We start from the raw sequence: 22,755 nt of genomic DNA, 5'->3' as shown, positions 1-22,755 counted from the left end.
GTCACTGGGAATGATTGACGTTAGGTGGAACAGCAATTTGCTATCTAATCTTCATTGTAATTCTAACCCTGTCACTAGAGATGCTTCTTCTGATTAATGAAGTGGGTAACTCATCAAAATTCCTCAGCTATTTTCCTTTTGTCAGAAAGCTCAGTGATAATTGCATCAAAATTCTCAGTCATGGAAAAATAAACAATGAATTGTAAAGAGGACAAAAATGTCAACAAGTTTACAATTTATTTTTTCCAAATGGAACAAACTGCAGTACAACTTGTGGTCTCAGGGAATTGGGTAAGACTGGAATGTTAGCCCTGAAGCACATGGCTCCCCACCTGACCCTCTGCTGTTCTTAGGTCAAAGGGGACAAACAGCCTAATGCTATAAAAGGAAGCAATCCCCAACTTCTTTTTCCCTTTTGGGATCCACTATAGCTAGGCAAAAGACTCTGCAGACCTATGAAGTAGCTGGTGGTAGAAAGTGAACATTTATTTTTGGCAAATGAATACCCATAGAAAGAAGCAGAACTGAAAAGTGGTACCCAGAAGGCTCATCCTATCCCTGATTTTCATAATTTTGCTCCAAACAAAAGAGGAATCACGGTTCCCCTTGCCCCCAAACACATATATTCCTATAACTATTAAAGAAAATCCATTCAGTTCTCAGTATAGAGCACTAAGAATCGGGACTTGGCATTTGGTCCCAGGGAACAGCCCGGAAGCTTAAACTTTGACCGCTGTGGTTACATGTTACCTTTGGCTTCAGATAAAATGCTACTACTACTATACCCTGGAAGATGTGATGGTCATTCTATGTCTGCATTTTAATTTTTTTCTCCTTTTCAAACCTAAAAAAAACATTATAGAAATTTAACATAACCAAAAGTAGAACAGAAGAATAAATTCCTCACCCAGCTTAAAAAATGACCAATTTTATACTAATTTCACCTCATCTCTCCTTTACCTACATTTTTTCTAGAGTATTTAAAAATCTCAGATATGAGATATTTTATCATTTTACTATAAATGTGTCACTTTGTATTGCAACCTACAGACAGTTTATAAATTCTTGTAAGCAGTTCAACTAATAATATTACTTTATCTAATATTGTTTCATCCCAGATGTAGAAGAACTTCAAAAAACTATTGCTTAGACTCACCAGTTAGTAAATTCTTAACCAATAAAACTCTTTAGAATCTTTTAATAAAGAATGACAATAATGCCTCCTATAAACTGACTATTCATTAGAGTTCTTTTGTCAATAGAGCTTTGACAAGTTTCCAAAGCAAAGCAGACAAATCTACAGCTACCCATTACCTTGTCTACCCTATCCTTTTCCCCACCTAAACCTTCCCCATCTCTCCCAATCCCCACTCCCTGACCTTTCTCTCACATCCCTAAACTTCCTCCCACTCCCTCTATGCCAAAAAATACTGTTTATCTCAGACTATATTAAATAACTGTTTGGTTCACCTCTAGGGGAATCTGACATTAAGCCAATATGGTATCATTTACTCCATATACTTATGGTTCTGAAGATCCCCACAAATATTCATCTGAAACATCTATTTAGGAGAAAAGATATTCTATTCTGTGTAATTTTAGAGGAAGGGCTTGATTTATGCCAAAGATTTTTTCTTAGTTTTTTTTTTTTTTTTAGATTTATTTATTTATGTTTACAGAACTGGAGTATAAGCCAGAGGTATGGTGCGTGAGAGGATTCACCAGAGACAGAGAGGGGAGCAGTAGGCAGGTTAGAAGAGGTCTGCCAGTCCATGTGGGTCAGTCCCTGGCCCAGGATGGAAACCTGTGCCGCAGTGGCATAGGAGAGCCCATAATGTGGTGTTTTAACTCTTTATGCCACCAGGGAGAGCCCTTTTTTTTTAGTTTTTTAGAAGCAGGGTTTAATCAGTATTATTTTTCAAAAGACAAAAACAAACAAAAAATCATCTGGGATCAATAAAGATTTCACAACACTCTGAAAGGCAAAACAGCAGTCCTTTATTTTGGTAAACTGGCCTTCATTGTCCCTTCCCTGAGAATGGGAAACCCAGATTATTCAAAGAGTGGGGAAGAATTATAAAAACAAAATAAACAACAGCCTCCTTACCAAAATGATAAAATTTTACTTGGAAATTTTCCATGGAGTTGGCTGTCTGAAGTATTTTATATAATTAAGCTTCAAACATCTCCTAAAAAGCATACCACATTTTACTTCTTGACAATAGGCTTAAATGGGACAGTTACACGAACCCCAATATTCTTCATGTATGTGCCAATGCCTCCCTTTCTATAGTTGTACATGCAAAAAGACTCTCCTTCATTTTCTTCTACAAACATAAGACAACCATGCTGAGAGGACTGTTGCTATGTTTCAGTTCAGAATATTTTTCTTTTGTGATGTGTAGGCAGTCCTGATAAAGCTAAGATCGCGGGGAAGGAACCGTGCTATATAAATGATGTTCCTAACGAGAATTTTCATCATCTTGTGAGGGGGGAAAGAAAGCCAGTCTTCTTTTTAATATCATCTCCACATTCTTCTAGCTTATTTTGGAGCTGCCTTTTGGAATGTTGTATGCCACAGGCATAGCATCAACAGTGATTGTTTGCTACATTATTATTATTTAATAGGAAAACCAAATGAACAAACCAAAACCACTCCCCATAGAATCAAGATTTAGGTTAGTGTCAACCTATCATTCACTGTTCTCTCCAACTTTCACAAGTGGAAAAGATCTTAGACTTTCTTATCTTATTAAGAAAACATTAAATATTTTTCAGAATAGGGTGAGAATTAAGAAGGCCCTTTTCCAAATAGTATAAGGATTTTATAGTTAATCCCTTGTTGTTTCTGCTAATTAGCAATGACATGTCGATTGCTGAATCTCACCAAGAGATTTCACTGTAAGATCAAAGAGAAAATAGGAGAGACAGGAAGTACAAAGTTTCTATGCAAAAACAGATGCTTTTGAATAAAGTGACCTGGCAATAAAATACGTGGTTAAAGTACATGAATCGTGCTGCACCTGAACTTGTGTTTTGATAAAAGCCTGCACTGTTTTTCTCCGAAAGCCTATTAATTAATATGGTCCAAATATTAACACAAGAGTTTTTTTGGGGGGAGGGGGGTCCAAAAATACAATCCAGAGCCAAAGTGCAAAGAATAACAGAGCTAAAGCAACTTTTAGAAACAGATTTTTTTTTAAAGATTTATTCATTTATGCATACAGAGCTGGGGTACAGGCAGAGGTGCAGGGGTGGTGAGAGGATTCACCAGAGACAGAGTGGGGAGCAGAACAGGCTGGTCGATGAAGTACACTTCTGAGGGGAGAAGCAGGAGGGTCAGGAGAGGTCTGCCACGCCATGTGGGTCACCTCCGGGCCTGGGGATCAAACTTGCACTGAAGCGGCTGCCGCTAATTTACAGTGGTGCATCCTTACCTGTTGTGCCACCAGGGAGGGCCCAGAAACAGATTTTTAAAAGTCATCTTGCACAGCTGCTCTAAATAGCTGCACTGGGTTTGTGCCAGTGAATGATTCTGAAGGTGCTGTCATGAGCTTCCTATTATTTAGCCACTCACTACAACAAGCCAGCTAGGCATTTCCCCCTTTTTGATCCTATAGTCATATTTAGGCTGCTGAGTATCCAAGTTTCATTACCCAAGGGCAGCCTCAGGTTCCTTTAGAACCAGGCTAGAGATGTGGGCTGGGGCAAGGATAATGAGCCCAGAGGGTCTGCTGCTGCTGGTGCATTTACCAGAAAACTGTCCTATCTCTAGTCAGGACTATGTGAAAAGGGTAGGTGGATTTACCCCATGTCTTATTTACATCAATATGCACTGGAGAAATCTAAATTAGAAGTATCCTAACAAACTTACAAGTGAATAACATGAACACTATAAAGGGGAAGAGGAAGTACAGAACTAATCTAAGCAATGATAGGTTGCTTAAGGTTGAAAATGAAAATAAGTGTAGAAATGCTATACCCTAGTTAGTAAATCTGTCTCCATAGCCGTATGGGTTAGCAATTCTGACACTACTTTTATAGCATAGTAGGATTAAAGAAGTAAATACATTTTAGATAAATAACTCCAGGTTTCTCATTGTCAGCCAAAGAAGATACAAATAAACAAGGGGTAACTCTGTGGTGCTGGGTTAGGATTGAAATTATTAAATTGAAATGATTAACAAGTCACAATTACTTCAATATATATACAAAGAAATAGAGAAATAGTTACAAACAAGGAAGGGGAAGGAACACAATTCCATATTGCTACAGTTTATTTTAAGGGAGCCTTTTGGAATATTCTATGCCATAGGCATAACATCAACAATGAACTGATGTGTCAGTATGCATTCTTGGATTTCATATTTATACAGATAGACACACAAATTAATGAAATGTGTGCTTTAGTCTATATACAATTATTTCTCAGTTCTGGCCTGAGGAGAGGGCTCAGAAACAATGACACCCCACTGGCTATGCAAACATCTACTACCTTGAGTTCTAAATTCTACTCTTCAAGTCAAAGGAAGGAGCCCTCCTATAGAAATGGTTGATTCTAAGGCTTGAGCAGGGAAATGCAAGGTGAGGCTGGTGACATTCTAATAAGATATATAGTTTAGTTAGTAATATTTAGTGACATTTTACTAATGTTAATTTCCTACTAATCTGATAATTATACTATACTTATGTAAAAGTTAATATTTAGGAAAACTGGGTGAAGGGTATTAAGGAACACTATATTATTTTTGCAACTTGTCTATATATCTATAATTACTTCAACATGAACTTAAAAAAAGTATAGATTCAAATCAAGCAGAATCTGTGGTAAAGCAGAGATAATTTGTTCATAGTCTCTCATTTCTAAAACCAAGTAATCAATTTTAGGTAGGTCACTAATTTTGTAAAACTCTTTGCATATTTTTAAAATCCATATTGAGCACTTAAACCCAAAACACATTACTTCTTCTGCACAGTAGATTTAAATAAAATTTAAAATTAATCTTACTGGGAATGAGTGTCGTTCATCACTCTGATTAGGTAAGATATCATGGCATTTTTTCCTTATACTGCCTCAAAATGATCCTCTACGTAGTCACTTTCCTTCTTATTTTCTTCTAGAAATCCTAACGGATATTGCAGGAGGACACACTAACTCCATCTGTCTCATGAGGAATGTGGCATCTAAGAGTCTTTACTTATCTTTTACTAAATGTTAATCCCAACTCTTAACATTTCCTCCTACCACACTTCCTTCTCTCTTCCTAAAGCTGAAACTCTGGCCAAACTCTTGTTGTTTCATATATGAATATCACTTTTTACCCATCAGTCCAAATGCCACCATCATATGTGAGTTTTTTTTTTTAAATGCTGCTTTGATTAGTTTTTCCCTCAGATCTTAGTTGTCAGTAACATATGTAAATTCCTTTTATTAATTTCCAGGGCCTCTGTAAGTCTAACCTACCTTTATAAAGCTTTTTCAATGCCTTCCTGACATTCTCTAGCTAAATTCATTCATTCATGCATTCATGCATTCATGCCATTAATCCTCACTAATTTCAGCAATGCCTAAGGTCCCAATGTTGTAAAAGCTATACATATATTTATCTTTTTACATTTGACCTTCTCATTTGTCAATCTCCCAAGTAATTCCTTTCTCCTGAAATGTTATAAACCCCAAATTCATACTGTTATCAATCTCACTTCATTGAAAAAAAAAAAAAAACACATGCTTCTGTTTACATGGCTTGGAGAGTATGCTCATTTGTCAATTAAAAAGTAGACAGTTAATTTTATGAACAGTGAAAGTAAAAAGAGGGAGAGCAGAAGAAAATACAGGCTACCAAAAGGAGAAGCATAAATGTAAGCTTATCATTGTTTTATGTAAGCTTATCATTGTTTTATGATCTGAATTGCCAAAAGACAAATGACTTTCTGAATAATTCTTTAGAATAAAGCAGAACACAGCAATCCATAAAACTCATTATGGACGCTAAGTTTCTGCCAAAGATCTGCTTTAATAGCTGAATGCTATTCTGACAAGGATAGTTTAGACTAACATTCCAAGTTAATACCTTGATTCTCCAGGATCACACAAAGTGTATATGAATAACTTCTGAATGAGGAAATGGATCACTGCCTATGCCTTAGGCCAGGTGGGTGGCACCGAACCAATGGTGTGGGCAGTTTTGGAATCTGTGACGTGGCTTTGCTGGGTTGAGCATTACTCTGTCCCATTGCTGAGGGAGCGCTTTCTCATCTATGCTGAGCTTGCCGAATAAAGGATAATTATAAATCCTACCTGCTGATTTTCCTTGAAAGTCTGTATTAATAACTCTTTCAGTTTCTTCTTTCTTTTTTTTGCCAATTTTTCTTCATCCAGCATGCCTTTTTCTGGATTTTTGAGGGAATTTTCTTCTTGCCTTTTCTTCTCTCTATTAATAACAATTTAAATATCTGTGTATAAACAGTAGACTTAGTAATGAATAATTACAACCTACCATAGTGGAATAAACACTGACTTTTTCTGTATAAGACACAGATTTTTAGATCTGGCTAAAAAACTAGATAGTGGGGTTGTTTTTGGTTTTTTTGAATGTTAGCTTATTCCTTTATAAACACAAATTAAATAAAATTATTCTAATGTATACTGAGAAGTAGAAAGTACTACAGATATTTTGGTAAAGCATTTTTATAGAGTTTAATATTACTACTTTGAACAAAATTAGAGAACTGGGTTTTCTTTAATGTAGACATCAGGTCTCTTTCTTACAAAGGGGAGGAGGACAAAAGAGGACCCTCAAGAAAGAAAGTACTGAGGGTATTCGAATAAAACTTCTCAAGATTCTAGGCAGTAAAATAATAAACAGGTATTATTGGTTATGGAGAAAATGGAATTCAGATGAACTAAAATAGCTGAAAAGAGAAAACAGAACTCACTGACAAGAAGGAAAAGGCCTTCAGGACTTTCTGGCCATTCTCTTCCTTCCCTACCTAGTGATTTAGTCCTCACCCAGGTCCTCTCTCTTATAGTAATTCAAGCAGGGTCACAGCCATTGCTCTCTAATTGAAGTGTATTAAAGTATGTAATTATCTGTATGTGTGAAAAATATATACCCTGTTAATGATGTCGTAAAGATAAAACCGAATCAGGAATCAAGGTTCATGGCTCTGGTCACAAAACAGCTGTGAAAACAATGAAACTCACCTCTCTTTGCAAACTTTGCTTTACAGTTGAGGAAACTCAATTTGAGAGAAGGGCTACCAGGGTACCCCAGAGAGAGTCTGCTATTAATTCTCATATATCCTACAGATTTCTAATGTTGTTAACCATCACTTGGCTAAGGTTGCATCTCTAGTCTAAAGTTACTATCTTACCCTAGTAGTTAATAAATGGAAACAACACAATGTAGGAGATTTAGGGTAGCTTACAAAAAGTTGAAAGTTGTAGCAACAATAAAATGCTACTGTCGCTTTCCAAACTTACTAATGCCATAGGAATGTTATATTTGATGGTTATAGGCAGATCATTAAAATATGCATCTGTTTGAAACTAATATCTGCTCATTGAAAAAAATTGCAGCAGTCTAAATGCCATCTAGAAAAAACCACTGATAACATATCAGTATTGTTTCACTACATAACCATTTATTAATTTCTCCAATATTTTATAATGCCTGATTATAAATTAAATTATTTAAATTATCTTTGTGCACAAATCTTTGTCTGGATGTCTGATCATTTTCTTAGAGCAATTTTCCTAGAACTGGAATTCCCCAGTCAGGAGACAACACCATTTTTCTTATAGCTCTTATTATTTATTGCCAAATTGCTTTCCAGAACACTTAAATGAGTTCATCCACCTTGAGATGTAGCATATTATCTGTCTCACTGTAACCACGGTAAGATTTTAACTTTTAAAAGAAATGAGTGGTGAGTTGCTGAGTGCCCACTGTGAGCAGAGCATCTTTCTGCCATCAAATGTTACCTGTTCTCACAATTTATTTTAGGTCAGCCTAGATTTTTCAGAGCTTGAGAGGAATCTGAAAAGCAAGGTTGACCTTAGCAAGAACTCACTAAAACACTGGTGATTGCTTTCTGCAAGAGAGAGCGTCTGGAGGAGGCCTGAACCTGGCACTTGAAAGAGGGAAGTGCGTCCCAGGCTGGCTGTTTTAAATTGGGTAGAATAAGAGCAATCAAGAACACAAGGGAGAAAAGCTGTGTAGGCTGATGGGGGTGAAAGGGATTATCTAATAGGCCTTTCCGGCCTCTCAGTTTGAGTATTCAGTCGCTTCAGTCACGTTGTTCCAAGGCTTTTACAGTTCATGCATCAGTGCTGTTTCTCAGAATAAATACGTTAGTTATTTCTTGTATAAAGCTCATTTTCTGCTGAGGATATATAATAGTACTACATCCTGTGAGAACTCTTTTGACTTCTTATCAGTGGCCGTAAGGCAATGGTGACTCTTCAGAAGATAAGACAGCGAACAATTCCTACCGTGATGAGGCATAATTAGTGAATGCGCATGCAGACACATGTTCAATGCTAAAAATGTTTAGGTAACCAAAGAAATGGATACTAGTCAACATAAGGCCTATGAAAAGTGAAAAAAAAAAAGATGGAAAAGGATAATACTCTCCACTGCTGAGAAAAGTAGGGGAAATAGGCCACTGTTGGTGATAATGTAAATATATAAACCCATTTAGAAGGCTATTTGGCTACATTTCAAGAGTCATAAAAGGGCCCATATTTTTTAGGGCAGTAATTAAACTCCTAATAATACAATTCAAAAAAATGGGAATGCTTCCTTAAATATGATCACTGCACACTATTATATTGGTAAAAAATTTGAAATAGCTGAAATGCTTACCAGTATGGGAAGAAGAGGTGATGACATAAAATAATGATACAGGAACTTAATGGAGTAATATGCAGACCTCATGACTCCAGGCAAAGCATTAATTACAATCAGCAGAATAACAAATTAAATGTACTTTATGATTACAATCATGTATATAAGGGACCAAGACCAGGAGGAAACAGGAGAAATGAAAATAATTAATTTGTTAAGATGGCAGAATAATGGGTGATTTCTCTTTTGCGTTTTGTTATTGCAATGTTTGTGCACTTAAACACTTTTAGAGCAATGCAAAATGACTGCTTAGGCAAGAAAACGCCCCCCAGCTCCTCACAGCTGCTTACGTTTGCCATGCTTCTTCTACAGTGCGTTTCCGCTCAATTATCTCCCTCCGCAGCTTCACCATCTCCTTTTGAATCTCCTCCTCCTCTTTCTTGGCCTCCAGAGCCTTTCTTTTCTTCTCTTCTTGCACCAAATAGTGAGCTTCTAAGAAGACTGATTTTTTCAGGGTTTTTTCAATTCTCTGCCGCTCCAATTCTTTCTCACGTCTTAGGCGATTTTCTTTTACCTTAAAGAGAATACAAGGATGAAGTGCAGCCTTTCAAGTAGAAAGGGATATGCAAAACCCTAGAACACATTTTGAAGTCAAAATATACTCAAATTGAAAGATTCTGGCTCAGAATACTGCAGTTTATCAAGAGAGTAAGAGAAATCCACTCACTTAAGGGGTAAGAGTACAAAATAGTAGATGAAGTCAGGTGAGATAAGTCTGAAACAATTTGGGAATGATCTGCATTAGGGAAAGCTGAGACTCTAATGAGTCTGGTGCCAAGGTCCAGATTTTTGCTTAGTAATGATGTCTCATTCATAAGATTTTACCAAATGTATATTGCTGCTATTTGCTTAGGTCCTGTCTGCATACTAACTAGAACTTTAAAAAGAACAATATTTTTTTACAGGCAACCCTGTGAAAGATAGAACAGTAATTTGTTGCCTTAAGGAGCATCACAACCCTTCATTTATTTCTATAATTATTTCTATATATCTGTGATTCTGGAACATACTTGGAAAACAAAAATGAACTTCACAAAATAAGCACACTTGTTTCAAACCTATTAATTCTTTAGGGTTTGATTAGCTACTAATTAAGTAGTGGTTGTTACTCTCTTATTTCACCCTTATCATCTTCTAGACAATGATTATCTCTCATTGAACCTTCTTTCCTTCCTTTTGTCATAAATCCAAGGCATTTCTCTGAAATTCAGTGCTAACTGGGCACACCTTGGTGATGTAAAGTAAGCATAAATTCAGTGTTTGAAAAAGATAGCACACATGTCTAGACTTTAATTCATACTCAGTCTTAGTGCTGGACATGTGGGAAAGATATGGTCATTTTAATTTTCTGAAATTCCTCTATAAAGTTTAGAAATATAATTTTTCCTTAAATTTTCCAACATAAAAAAATCTTTTCCTATAACCTATTCCCTTTGAAGAAAAGAAACTTCCCATATGCCTTTCTAATTCAAAACAGCTGAAGTAGATTTAATTCAGACGTCCTCCCTTTCAAATTATAATCACAAAATGAGTAAATTTTTCAGTTGTCTAGAAAAGTATTATAACAGTCACTAGAATATTCATGACATTAATATATTGATGTCACAATTCAAAAACCAAATTCAAGCAAAACTCAACCTACATATTTCTAATAGGAAATTCCACATCCAAACTGATGGAGTTTAGCTTACCACGTTGGTCAAAAATCAATTATTCCTTTTTTTTTTTTTTGGTTGTCTTAAATAAATTGCTTCTTATCCTCAGTTTCTAAGCATTATTTTTCTTCTGAAGTTCTTATATTTTATTTTTATTCTTTCTAACCAAACCACAGATGGCACCCTTTTTCATAATAAAGCCTAAGTCTTTATTTAAGCCTATTAAATGTGTTACACAAAGATTGCTTCCTGTTATCCATTTTAATTTTGTTTTTCCCTCCCACCTGCTTATGTCTCATCTCCATGGTAAGACGAGGATCCTTCTGCTGCTTCTTGTCTTGGTTTTCCTTCATTCCAAGATCTTCCAACATCCCAGAATCCACCACATCTTTATGGAACAGATGGTCTATAAATTTCTGAACAGTGGTACCTTCTTCTTCTTCCTCCAGATATCTACATAAATCTGAGGAAAACAAAACAGTGAACATTAAAAAAACTTAATTTTAGTATAGTCATTGTGTTTAAATAATCCTGCTACAATAAAAATATAAAGCTGTAACCAATAATGCCAACTGGATGAGTATAATCCTCAGCAATTACCTTCAACTGTGAAGATAAAACCTCATAAGGAATTGTTCTCAACCAAATCACGGAAAACTCTCTGACTGCCAAATCTAAAGAATATTATTTCAGTCTAAACATCCTTGACAACTCCGTTGCTTTTGTAAGAAAGTGACTTTACTGCAATAAAAAGTTGCAGTAAATGTAATTGACATAAAATAAACCACAAATATTTAAAGTTCTGACATATAAGTTCTGACATATTTGTAAGTTCTGACATATAAGCACTTGGAAAATCATCACTATACACAAGATAATGAACATGTCTGTCAGTCTTAAAAGGGTCTGAATTTCAATTTCTAATCTCTTTCTTCTATTTACCCCTATGCTCTTTGTCCTATCTCAGGCAACAACAGGCCAACATTCTGTTACTATAGATTGGTTTACATTTTCTAGAACTTTGTTGTCAAATAAATTGTATACTATGGACTTATTTTTTTTTAATTAGGCTTCTTTCAATCAACATATTTATTTTGAGATTCATCTGGGTTGTATTAGTAAAATAACCCTTTTTGTTAGTGGTTCTACCATAATTTGTTCATTCAATCACCTACGGATGGACAGTTGGGTTACCTATAGATTTGTTGTGTGATATATACAAAGTTTTATTTTTTTCTTTTGGAGAAACGCCTAATCGTGGAATGGTTGGATATGTTAACTTTTTTTAAAATAATAGTTTATTTTTACATATTTTTGTGCATTTTTCCATCTCAGTTGCAATCTCCTTGGGTTTCCCATCACCAAATCACCCTTTTGCCATCACCATAGTCCAGTGCATTTCCCTCCCCCCACTGGAACATATATGTTTAACTTTTAAAGAAACCATCAAACTTTTCAAAAAGGGTTGTATAATTTATATTCCCACCAGCAGTGTAGGAGTGTTCTAATTTTTCTACTCTTCACCAATATTTGGTATGGTCAGTCTTTTGAATTTAAGCCACTTAAATACATGTGTAATGGTGGCTCCTTTTCATTTTATGGGTATTTCTCTAATGACTAATGATAATGAACATCTTCCTTATCAATGTTCTGTTTTGTTCCAAACATCATTCAAAATGGGGTAATGAAGTCTTCAACAATTACTGTTGAAATAACTAATTTTTTATTTCATGTATTTTGGGGCTTTTCTGTTAGGGGTGTGTGTGTATGTGCATGACTATCTTTAGCACTCTATATATATGTTTATAACAATGATTTATTAGGAATTAATGATTTTATTATTATAAAATGCACTTTATCCTGGTAACTTTTTTTTTTTGTCTTAAAGTCTATTTTAAAATGTTTAGTATACTAGCTCTAGCTCTTTTTTGGTTAGGTGTATCTTTTTCCATCTTTTGTTTTCAACCTGTTTGTGTCTTTGAATATAAGGTGTATCTTTTATAAATAAAATATAGTGGTATATTTTTAAATTCATCCTGTTAATCTCTGTCTTTGACCGAAGTATTTAATCTATTTACATTTAATGTAATTCCTGATAAGGTAGGACTTATACTTGTAATTTTATTATTTGTTTTCTATTGTGTCTTAAGTAAATGCCCTTTGTCAGGTTGAGGTATTTACTTTCTGTTACTAGTTTGCTGAGAGTTTTTATCATGAACAGATGCTAGATTTGACAAGTGCTTTTTTGTGTCTATTAAGATAATCACATACTGGTTAATATTTTTGTACTAAAGGGTAAAAGATAATGATAATAAAATCCTAATTCTCCTAATTAAGGAGAATGCTATGAAGATTAGAGCCTCACAAGGGCTTAATGGGATCCTCCTAAAATTTATGCTTCCTATTGTGGAAGGTATTTAGATATCACTTCATGCCTATATTTGGTATGGTCAGTCTTTTGAATTGCATCACTTCATGTTAGGGACACTCTAGAAGTGTCTTTACCTGAGGGGGTAAGGAAGAGTTAAAGAGAATAGCTGATACTGAAGGATTCCTAAGAGCTCATGACTTTGTAATTACTAAAATTGGCATTTTATAGGGCCCTAAACAAGAGGAATCCTGTTAGGTGAGCTCATTAAGGGTATCTGAGTCATGCACAAAGAACTGCCACCATCATCACATACCCTATCAGTATGCTCAGGGGAAAAGCCTCAGATTATTTAGGCACATCTGAAAAATCCTCACAAGACAGCTATTTAACTTATCTGATACTAGCTTTGTGTACAAGTAATAACCTCCCTTACAAAGATATATGAAGCAGGCCCTCCCTGATGGCGCAACAGGTTAGGATGAAGCACTGCGAAGCTGGTGGTGGCTGCTTCAGTGTGAGTGCAATCCCCACCCTGTAGGTGACCTGCATGGCACAGCAAACCTCTCCTGACCCAGCCGCTGCTCCTCTCAGCATTGTACTTCATCAGCCTGCCTGTTCTGCTCCCCACTCTGTCTCTGGTGAATTGTCTCATCTCCCCTGCTCCTCTGGCCTGTAACCCAGTTCTGTATGCATAAATAAATAATATTACAAGGTAGTAGACTATTTTAATTAAAAAGCATGAATTTACTGAGGATATAGCATAAACAATTCAAACTGAATAAAGAAAAATTTAACTATAATGTATCATTATTCAAAAAGTTAAAGACTTCCTTTTAAAACCATTAGATTTGAAACTGAGAACAATCAGATAAATCCTTACCATCAAACTTGTCATATTTCAAATGGTCATTGGCTTCTGGCAGAGAAGGGACACTTGACATGGGGTATCCTTCATCATCACCTTCTTCATCACTTGCTAGTTCTTGTTTAAGTTTGGAATCTAACCAACCATTGACCAGCTCCTGAGCTATCAATTAAAAAAACAAACAAAAACAATCTTTCTAATATTTCAACTACTTCAGAGACTTCTTTATTCATTTTTTTTATGAAAATAAATAGTAAATATTAACTAAGCACTTATCGTCTATCAAATACTGTTCTAGATGCTGGAAGTATAACAGTGAATAAAAGAGGGAAAACAAATCTTACCAACATGAAGTTTACATTCTAACTAGGGAAGAGAAGCAACAAGCTAAGTCAGAGGAAAATGATATTCAAGGAAGAGAAGTCGAGTGTTGATAGTTATAGGTTGGGTGGTGAAAAAGTCCTCACTGAGAAGATATTTGAACAAAAGGAAGGCAAGGAGTGAGAGAGCAAGGCCTGTATCTATGGAAGGGAATTCCACTCCAAGGAGAGAGAGAGCAAAAGCAAAGACCTTAAGGCAGGAGAATGTTTACAGTGTTGGGGAAAAAACAACCAGAAGTTTGGAGAGGAGTGATGGAGAGAGAAAGCGGTAGATGTGGTAGAAGATGTAATGTGAGCATTAGATTTAGAGCAATTCTAGATCAGGGATGACCCCCTGTCCCTACCCCTGATCTTTTCATCCTTAAACACTGGGGTTCCTCAAGGATATCAGTAACTAAAATACTAAATTCTAGAGGAGTTTATGCTTCTGGGAGGTATCTTCAGTTTTAGACCATATTCTTAAGGAACAAAGTTGATTTGTAAACTAGTGATCAAATTATCTACATTTAATAGGTGAAATCAACATGCTGCCCTCTGAGCTACAGGAGTAATCCCAACAACCCTCACTAGGTAAATGTGTGTGTTAAACTGCCTTTTGACGTGCTTCTATTTCAGGAGACAAAATGGCCTTAAATATAGCCTACTTTCAATATTGGGGAGAACTACAGAGTAAATTAACTTTGGGACAGTAGAAAGAAATGAAAATTCAGAATAAGAGAAAAAAAGAACTTTACATTCTCTATTTTGAAGTGCATTGTTTTATTTTAATAAGCGATATACCAAAGAATTGTTAACAGCAAAAATGCATTTCTCACCTTCTGCATAGACTTCATCATAATCCTTTATTTGTTCAGATGCTTCCAAATCTGTGCTTTGGTGCCAAAGACTGGATAAATCTGAATTTCCAGCACAAAATGCTTTCGAAACTGCAAATTCTGAGGCTTTCTCCACTCTCTTCAACATAACAGGAAAAAGATACATTAAGATGACAACTTTGTTCAGTGTTAAAGAATTTCTCTCTTCTTCAAGAATCCAATTTTCTATGAACTGTTAACATATTTTCATTTTTCCATTTTCAAAGTAACTCTTTAAGTATCAATCCCAAATAATTTTCTGGTATTATTTGTTACTACCAAGAGTTATTTGTTACCAAGTTTTAAGGAGTATTCAGAATGTTTACATTCGCACAAACAGGCGTTTAAGCTTCAGGTAACTTTTGTTTAGAGCATCAGTAATGGGATCCTGAAATGTGGACATCCTATTTTAAATACAAAGTATACTATCTCACTAGTTTCCATGCCACTAGGACCTGCATATAAATATGAACCATAGGCAGAGTAACTAAACTTCCTGTACTACTCTGTAGTTTCAGTAAAATTGGGGGAGAGTCATTGAATTGTAGTAATCCTGAATATTTAACTCAGCAGTAAGAATCAAGTCAAAACATGGCCAAATTCATGGGGTTGGGGAAAAGATTGGTGCAAATGAGCGGGCTGTCTTGGCATTTTGGCTAAAACAGCACAAAAGAAGTTATTTTACAACAACATTCCTGACTTCTCCTCTCCCCACGGTTTTCTGTCACAACTTCCGTGCTCCAGTCTTCTAACTTAGGTAGAAACAACAGTACTCTTCAGTTCTCTGGACAAAACCCTGTTAATTCTCCTTGAATCTGTTCCTCACCCCACCTACAATCAGTCAGGAAATGTATTGATTGTATGTTCAAAATATATCCAGAATCTGCCCCTTCATGTCACCTCTGTTGCTATCACCCAGGGCCCAAGACAACACAATTTCTTGACAGTTTATTTGATAACAGCCTTTAGCCAGGGCAGCCAAAGAAATCCCTTTAAAATAAAAGGTATAATATAACATAATTCCATTCAGAACTGTTCAGCGTACTCTTCTTCTCTCAGAAAAGTTAGAGTCCTTACAAGGTGTTCCAAGGTGCTACAAATGGGCCCTCTGTGAGCAAACAGACCTCTTGCCTGTTCCTCTCCCTGAAGAGCTCTCCTTCAGGCACACTGACCTCCTTGTTTATTCCCCCTTAAATACGCCAAGTGTGTTCCTACCTGACTTCGCCTCTGCTGGACTGCTGACCCCCAGATATCCATGATTGTTTCTTCACCACCTCAAGTCTACTCAATTGTCACCTTTATAGTAAGGCTTTTTCTGACTACATGGATCTGTCACCACCCTCCTGGCAAACCCGAGTCCCCTTCTCTGTTCTGATATTCTCGTGGATAATTTGCAAAAGATATAGAAAATACAGGAAAAATAAGAGTCAGAAGAAAACACGATCTAATTAGGTCAGAGTCAAGAAAATATTCACTCTGGAGCAATCTGTTTTCCTCCATTATTTCTCAGCCTCTGATGTCCCCAAACTTATGATGCTGGTAAATATGTCCTTCACTGGACAGTCACAGTATGCATACTACGTAGTCCTTCCCTTTAGGGTTCTTTTTTACCCCCCCCCCCAGTCCAATCCCCTGTAGGGTTGTGTGTGTGTGTATACATACTTGCATATGTAACTAATATAAATAAACCAACTTACTTTTATTAAAACAACCACAAACAAAGCAATAAAAAGAAAACAAAACAAGCAAACAAACAAAAAAACCTGGGTTGTAGACTTAGTTTCTCAGACTTTGAATGAAAGAAATAACATTGGATAATATGTCATCTCCACTGCCCTGGAATTTGTACAGGTTCTTTTGTTTGTTTGTTTGTTGTGTGTGTGTGTGTGTGTGTGTTTTGTACAGGTTCTTAAGAGAGGAGGTAGAGAGTTAAGAGACAGGAAAAAGATTAATTTTGGTATTAAAGAAGTAGAATCTGGTACTAACAAGTAAGGAAGTAAGGAGTAATGTTTTCTTGGCCTTAACAAGTGTTTAGGATATTGCTTAAAATGAAGATGGGGGGGTGGTGGTGCAGGGGGATTAGGTAATACTAAGAATTAGAAATAACCTTGGAATTTCCTTGTTTTAAAATATTACACCCTTTGGACCTCCCTGGTGGCCTTGAGGGTTAAGACTCAGCACTATCACCACTACAGCCTGAGTTTGATCCTGGCCAGGGAGGTGACCCACAAGCCACAGCAGACCTCTCCTGTCTCACCCATTGCTCCCCTCATCAGTGTATTTCAGTTAAATTGCCTGTTCTGCTCCCCAATCTGTCTCTGGTGAGTCCACTCACCCCCCCCCCATTCTGTTCTACTCTGGCCTACACCCAAGTACTTCTACAAAATAAATAAATATTTGGAAAAAAAATAATCACACCCTTTGTAGGAGGTATGGTTCTAGGCATCTGAAGCACATGTAATGTTGCAAACCATTGTTACTTCAATTAAAAAATTCAAAGAAGAGAAACAATGTATGGCATAGAGTTAATAGGAAGTAATGGGGACTTCAATGAGAGCAGTAAACTTGTCAAATAGTTTAAATAAATAAATGTTACATTCTTACCACTTTTCTTTTCAAAATAAATATGTAAAAGCCAGGAGAAGTCTAAAATTATATCTTGGCAAAATAAACATTTGTGTCAGTTTAGCAACTTAGAGGGGGTGAGGGAGGGAGGCAGATGGGGCACTGGTGGTGGAGGGTGAATGGCACATGTGCGTATGGAAAAAAGAAAGAAAAAGCACATAAAAAATTAACAGCTACTCTTTAATCAAGTAGACTATAGGTTAGCTTTGCTGCTAATATTACAGGGGATTTTTTTTTTCTAAAGATTTATTTATTTGTGCATACAGAACTGGGATACAGGCCAGAGGTGCAGGGGCGTGGAGAGGCTTCACCAGAGACAGAATGGGGAGCAGAACAGGCAGATTGATGAAGTACACTGCTGGGGGGAGCAACAGGCGGGTCAGGAGAGGTCTGCCACGCCATGTGGGTCACCTTCGGGGCAGGCGGGGATCGAACTCATGTGGAAGTGGCTTTAGCTTCTTAGTGCTGTGCTTTAATCCACTGCACCATCAGGGGGGGCCCATACAGGGGATCTTAAGGGGAAAACAGAAGTAAAATCTCTGATTGCAAAGAGCTCACTTTGTTTCCTTGTGTGTGTGTGTGTGTGTGGAGGGGTGCTAGGGAGGGAGCATCAAATGCCACCTATATACAATAAACAGCTCAAGGACAGTTCCAAGGCAGTTTGTAAAGGAACAATCCAATTATCCTCATGATCTTGCAAATGTTCAATATGTGCTTCTATGTCCCACAGTCCCATTGTCGACTCTAGATCTTTGTAGCCGATCACCTCTGTTGGCAGAAACAGCAGCTCTGACACACTCTTCAATTCCTCAAGGGTAGCAGATACAAGTATTTCTTTATATATGCTCATGTGCAAATTGCATGTTCATCTATAACAGTTCTGTAATTGAAGTATACTCTTTTTATTAAAGTTTTTAATCACTCCATAAAGGAATAAATGCTGTATGTATGAATAACAAAGTAATTCTGAGAAGAATTTTGTAAGATTGGATTGAACAATTGAGGCAGATAATGGGGAGTTAATCACTGAGAAGGGGCATCTAAAGCTAGGCCATAAGGAAGGGGTCTGGATTGTTCTCTCAGAAAGGAAGAGTATTCCATACTGAAGAACAACATGTGGCAAAGCAAAGAGAAGACACCTGGTAGAGGGCCGCAGAGTACCAGTAATGGGACCATTACACGTAGTTTAATACAAGGTCTTAAATGCCATCCGGAATTGACAGTTTCACCTGGTGGCATGCACAATCAAGATTCAAGAGGAGAGAGCTACATGATAAAACTGCTCAGAAAGCTCAAAGTAGCAGAATACATTGGAGTAAGAAGATAAGTCACAGTGTCACTCTCAAGTCATGATGCGGATGAACTGTAAATTGTGATGGGCTATTGCATTTAGGTGAACTGCCCCACGAGTCACAATTCTACCCAAGTATCTCTCTGATTCTAAGTGAGTTCAATATTTGTGAGGAGACTTACCTCTATTTCAGCCTCAAGGTCTGCTCAATCTCCTTGATTCCACTCAACTGTACTTTAGCAACCCACTGACATGGTCATCCTGATCCAAGACATACAGAATTTTCTACTGTTGAAACCACACACTGAGAGCCCTCTTTCCAACAGCAATCTTCTACACTTACTAAGCACTTGAATACTGGATGGGTACATAGATAGATGACAATGGTTATATTTGGCCTAAGGTCCATGTGGCCTGGTTTCTTTTGCTGCCCTTACTCCCCAAAACTGGTGTTGCATCTAAGTCCTCTAGTCATTATATTCTTCTTCTTCCAAACTATAAGCCCTTTCTCAAACTTTATCATGCTCCATATCTTCCCATATACTACTGCCTCTTCCATATAATAAGTTTAGCTGATTTTGAGGGGTGGCAGTCTACCCAACTGGATTTGGATGTCGTAGGTCCAGAAGATATAATTGTTGCGAATATACCTGTAGCTGTGATTTACTGGGAATGAAATTAAAAAATAAGTTAAGCAAAAGAAATGAAGAGAAAGGTAATAAAAGAAACAATATTATAAAAAGATAATGGAGGAAAGGATTTCCAGAGTAAACTATAATGATGTCAAGCTAAATTTAAAAAGCTTAGAATAAAGATCTGAATTAATTAAATTTCTGAATTTGGTCAGGAAGTCTCTCATGATGGCAGTTTCTGTAGCGTGATAAGAAATAGGAACTGCTAGAAAGAAATTGTAGACATAAGAGAATAAGAGAATCATAAAGGCAAGGACTCCGGGCTATGTACAAAGATGTTAAAGAAAAAAATATATACAGCAATCAGAATGGGCTGCAGCGTCAAGTGAGGGCTGTCATAGTTTTTCTCAAGACCAGGGAGATTAGAAGGCATACAGAGAAAGAGCTGCTGGAGAAGTTTTGGAGAAATGATAACTGATAAAAATCTAACTGAATCAAGCTGGCTGAATTTAGGAAAACTACTGAAATAGGGAAACAGTGTAGACAAAGTGGAGCAGAATTTATCCTTCTGTTTTAAACCTTCCCTCCTGGAAAAGACAAAATGCGCAACTAAGTGCTGAATGGGTTTGGTAGTGGGCCTCGCAACACTGACATGTAAGCCATGCTTAATGGAAGCTGAGGAGTGATCTTTTCAGAGGCTCACCTTGACCATAGCAATGGATCCATTTCAGGTGTCTTCTAAGTCAAGCTGTCTGCAGGAGCCAGGAAGCCTTCCCAATCTAAGCTAGGTAAGGATTCCCACATGCTTCCATTACATCTTTAATTTCCTCATTAGTTTTAAATAAGCTGGACCAAAAACTGTGAGAAGGCAGGCACTGTATTTGCCCTGAGCATTGTTTTCTCTCCAGTACCCAACACAGTGGGCCAGTACTTAGTAAGCACGTGGATACTGGGTAGGTGAAGAGATGGCTTACAACTGTTACATCTGGTCTAGTGTCCATGCAGCCTGGTGCTCATAGCAATTTCAATATAAGAAACAGCTCTTCAAAATACCACAAGGCAGAAGGATATTTTCTCAGGATAAATGCTGCATGATTTTGGAACATGTGGTACACAAATGAGTTGAGTATGGCAGGGTGCCAAAATGATACTCAGAGGCAAGCACCTGAAGTAGATTAATGGTACTTTCAACTTAAATGGTACTTGCACTCAAAAATATACATCTCAGACCTAGATGATATCTCAGGGGTTATTTAACCAAATCCTCCTCTGTTTGAATGCTCACACTTATTCTTCATTAGCCCTAACATTAAGTGACTATTTAGAGTTCCCTTAAATACACCCAGTGATGGAAAACATATCTTTTTTTTTTTTAAAGATTTATTTATTTGTGCATACAGAACTGGGGTACAGGCCAGAAGCTCAGGGGTGGTGAGAGGTTTCACCAGAAACAGAGTGGGGAACAGAACAGGCAGATGGACGAAGAACACTGCTGAGGGGAGCAGTGGGCGGGCCAGAAGAAGTCTGCCACACCATGTGGTCACCTCCGGGGCAGGCGGGAATCGAACTCATGCGGAAGTGGCCCTAGATTCTCAGTGCTGTGCTCCAACACGCTGCACCACCAGGGAGGGTCACATATCTCTTTATGAGAATGCTTATTCTGTTTTTGGATGGCTCTACTCAGTAGAAAGGCTTACTTGTGATGCACACATGGCTTTTACCTATGTGTTGACCCTATAAGTCTATATAACTACTGTAGTTTTCCCAATATTTGAGCAAGGCCACAGGGGTCTCTCCTAAAGTTCTTTCTCCCCTGCTCATGTGATCCTTGTGGCATTTGAAAGGGCATGTCTACATCTGTTCACTCATCACTCACACTGTAATGAACAGCAACCAAATAATGAAAGAAACAAAACCAAAACCAAAGCAACATATATAGTCACATGGGAAGAAAAACAGCAAACTATGTGCACAATAGAGCCCTATTAGTATTCCTTTTTCATCTGTTGATGTCCAACTCCTAATTTCTTTCTACTTTAATTATAAAACATTCTTACCTCAGCCCAGTGTTCCACATTGTCAGGGTCAAAAGCAGGCTGTAGAAAATATATACAGAATATTAATACAAGATTAACACAAGGAACATTTTTATCAACTGTGCCACTCTAATCCACCCTTCTCACTGTAGCATATGGGAAAGTGGCTTTTTTTCTCTCGAAGCATTTCATTAAAAAGTTCAATAATGGGCCCTCCCTGGTGGCACAGCGGGTTAAAGCACAGCACTAAGAAGCTAAAGCCTCTTCTGCATGAGTTCAATTCCTGCCACCCCGAGGTGACCACATGCACAGCAGACCTCTCCTGACCTGCCCACCACTCCCCTCAGCAGTGGACTTCATCCATCTGCCTGTTCTGTTCCCCACTCTGTCTCTGGTGAAGCCTCTCACCGCCCCTGAGCCTCTGGCCTGTACCCCAGTTCTGTATGCACAAATAAATAAATCTTTAAAAAAAAAAAGTTCAATAATGGGCCTTCCCTGGTGCTGCAAAGGGTTAAAGCGCAGCACTGTGAAACTAGCTGAAGCCCCTTCAGCATGAGTTCAATCCCCAGCCAGGGAGGTGACCCACATGGCAAGCAGACCTCTCCTGCCTCTCCACTCTTCCCTCAGCAATGTACTTTGAAGATCTGCCTGTTCTGCTCCCCATTCTGTCTCTGGTGAATCTTCTCACTGCCCCTGTGCCTCTGGCCTCTACCCCAGTTCTGTATACATAAAAACATTTAAAAATCTTTTTTAAAAGTCCAGTAACAATAAAACATGGAATGATGGAAGGAGGAAGAAATATGAAGACTTCTCAGGGATACCTTCTAACTGTTTTTATCACTTGCCTAGGCCAACTAAAGATTTTGATTCAACTGGTCTGGGGTAGGTGCCTGGGTATTTTTTTTAAAGCTCCTCCAGCTTAAGATCAGAGAGAGAGAAATTCTAGATTTAATGTTCCTTGTAAAAAACAAAAAAGAGTTGATTAATTAGCTAAATTACTCAAGTTTCAGGGAAGCAAGTTGCTTTGAGGAGGGTGTGACCCTCTCATTAGCCCTTCTTTTCAGGAGTTGTGTGTAGTAAGCTTTCCTCTCTTACCTAGCATTGGGATATGATTTGGTCCAATGAGAACTAGGG

The 22,755-nt window shown here is 37.3% G+C and overlaps 1 protein-coding gene across 1 annotated transcript in view; it reads right to left on the bottom strand.

The window, feature by feature from the left end:
* Positions 1-22,755, bottom strand: part of KIAA1407 (KIAA1407 ortholog) — a 64,544-nt gene that overhangs the window by 40,039 nt on the left and 1,750 nt on the right. The window contains exons 2-7 of the mRNA XM_004675454.2: positions 21,643-21,681; positions 14,999-15,137; positions 13,819-13,965; positions 10,852-11,030; positions 9,203-9,426; positions 6,302-6,434 (exon numbers count right to left, since the gene is read on the bottom strand). Coding sequence (XP_004675511.1) covers positions 6,302-6,434; positions 9,203-9,426; positions 10,852-11,030; positions 13,819-13,965; positions 14,999-15,137; positions 21,643-21,681 — 861 coding nt within the window. The remainder of the gene's footprint in view (positions 1-6,301; positions 6,435-9,202; positions 9,427-10,851; positions 11,031-13,818; positions 13,966-14,998; positions 15,138-21,642; positions 21,682-22,755) is intronic.

This window comes from Condylura cristata, unplaced genomic scaffold, assembly GCF_000260355.1.
Source record: "Condylura cristata isolate star-nosed mole 26May11 unplaced genomic scaffold, ConCri1.0 scaffold00003, whole genome shotgun sequence".
NCBI classification, from domain to species: domain Eukaryota; kingdom Metazoa; phylum Chordata; class Mammalia; order Eulipotyphla; family Talpidae; genus Condylura; species Condylura cristata.
Note: the sequence above shows the minus strand (reverse complement) of the source record. Positions and strands in the feature narration are given on the sequence as shown.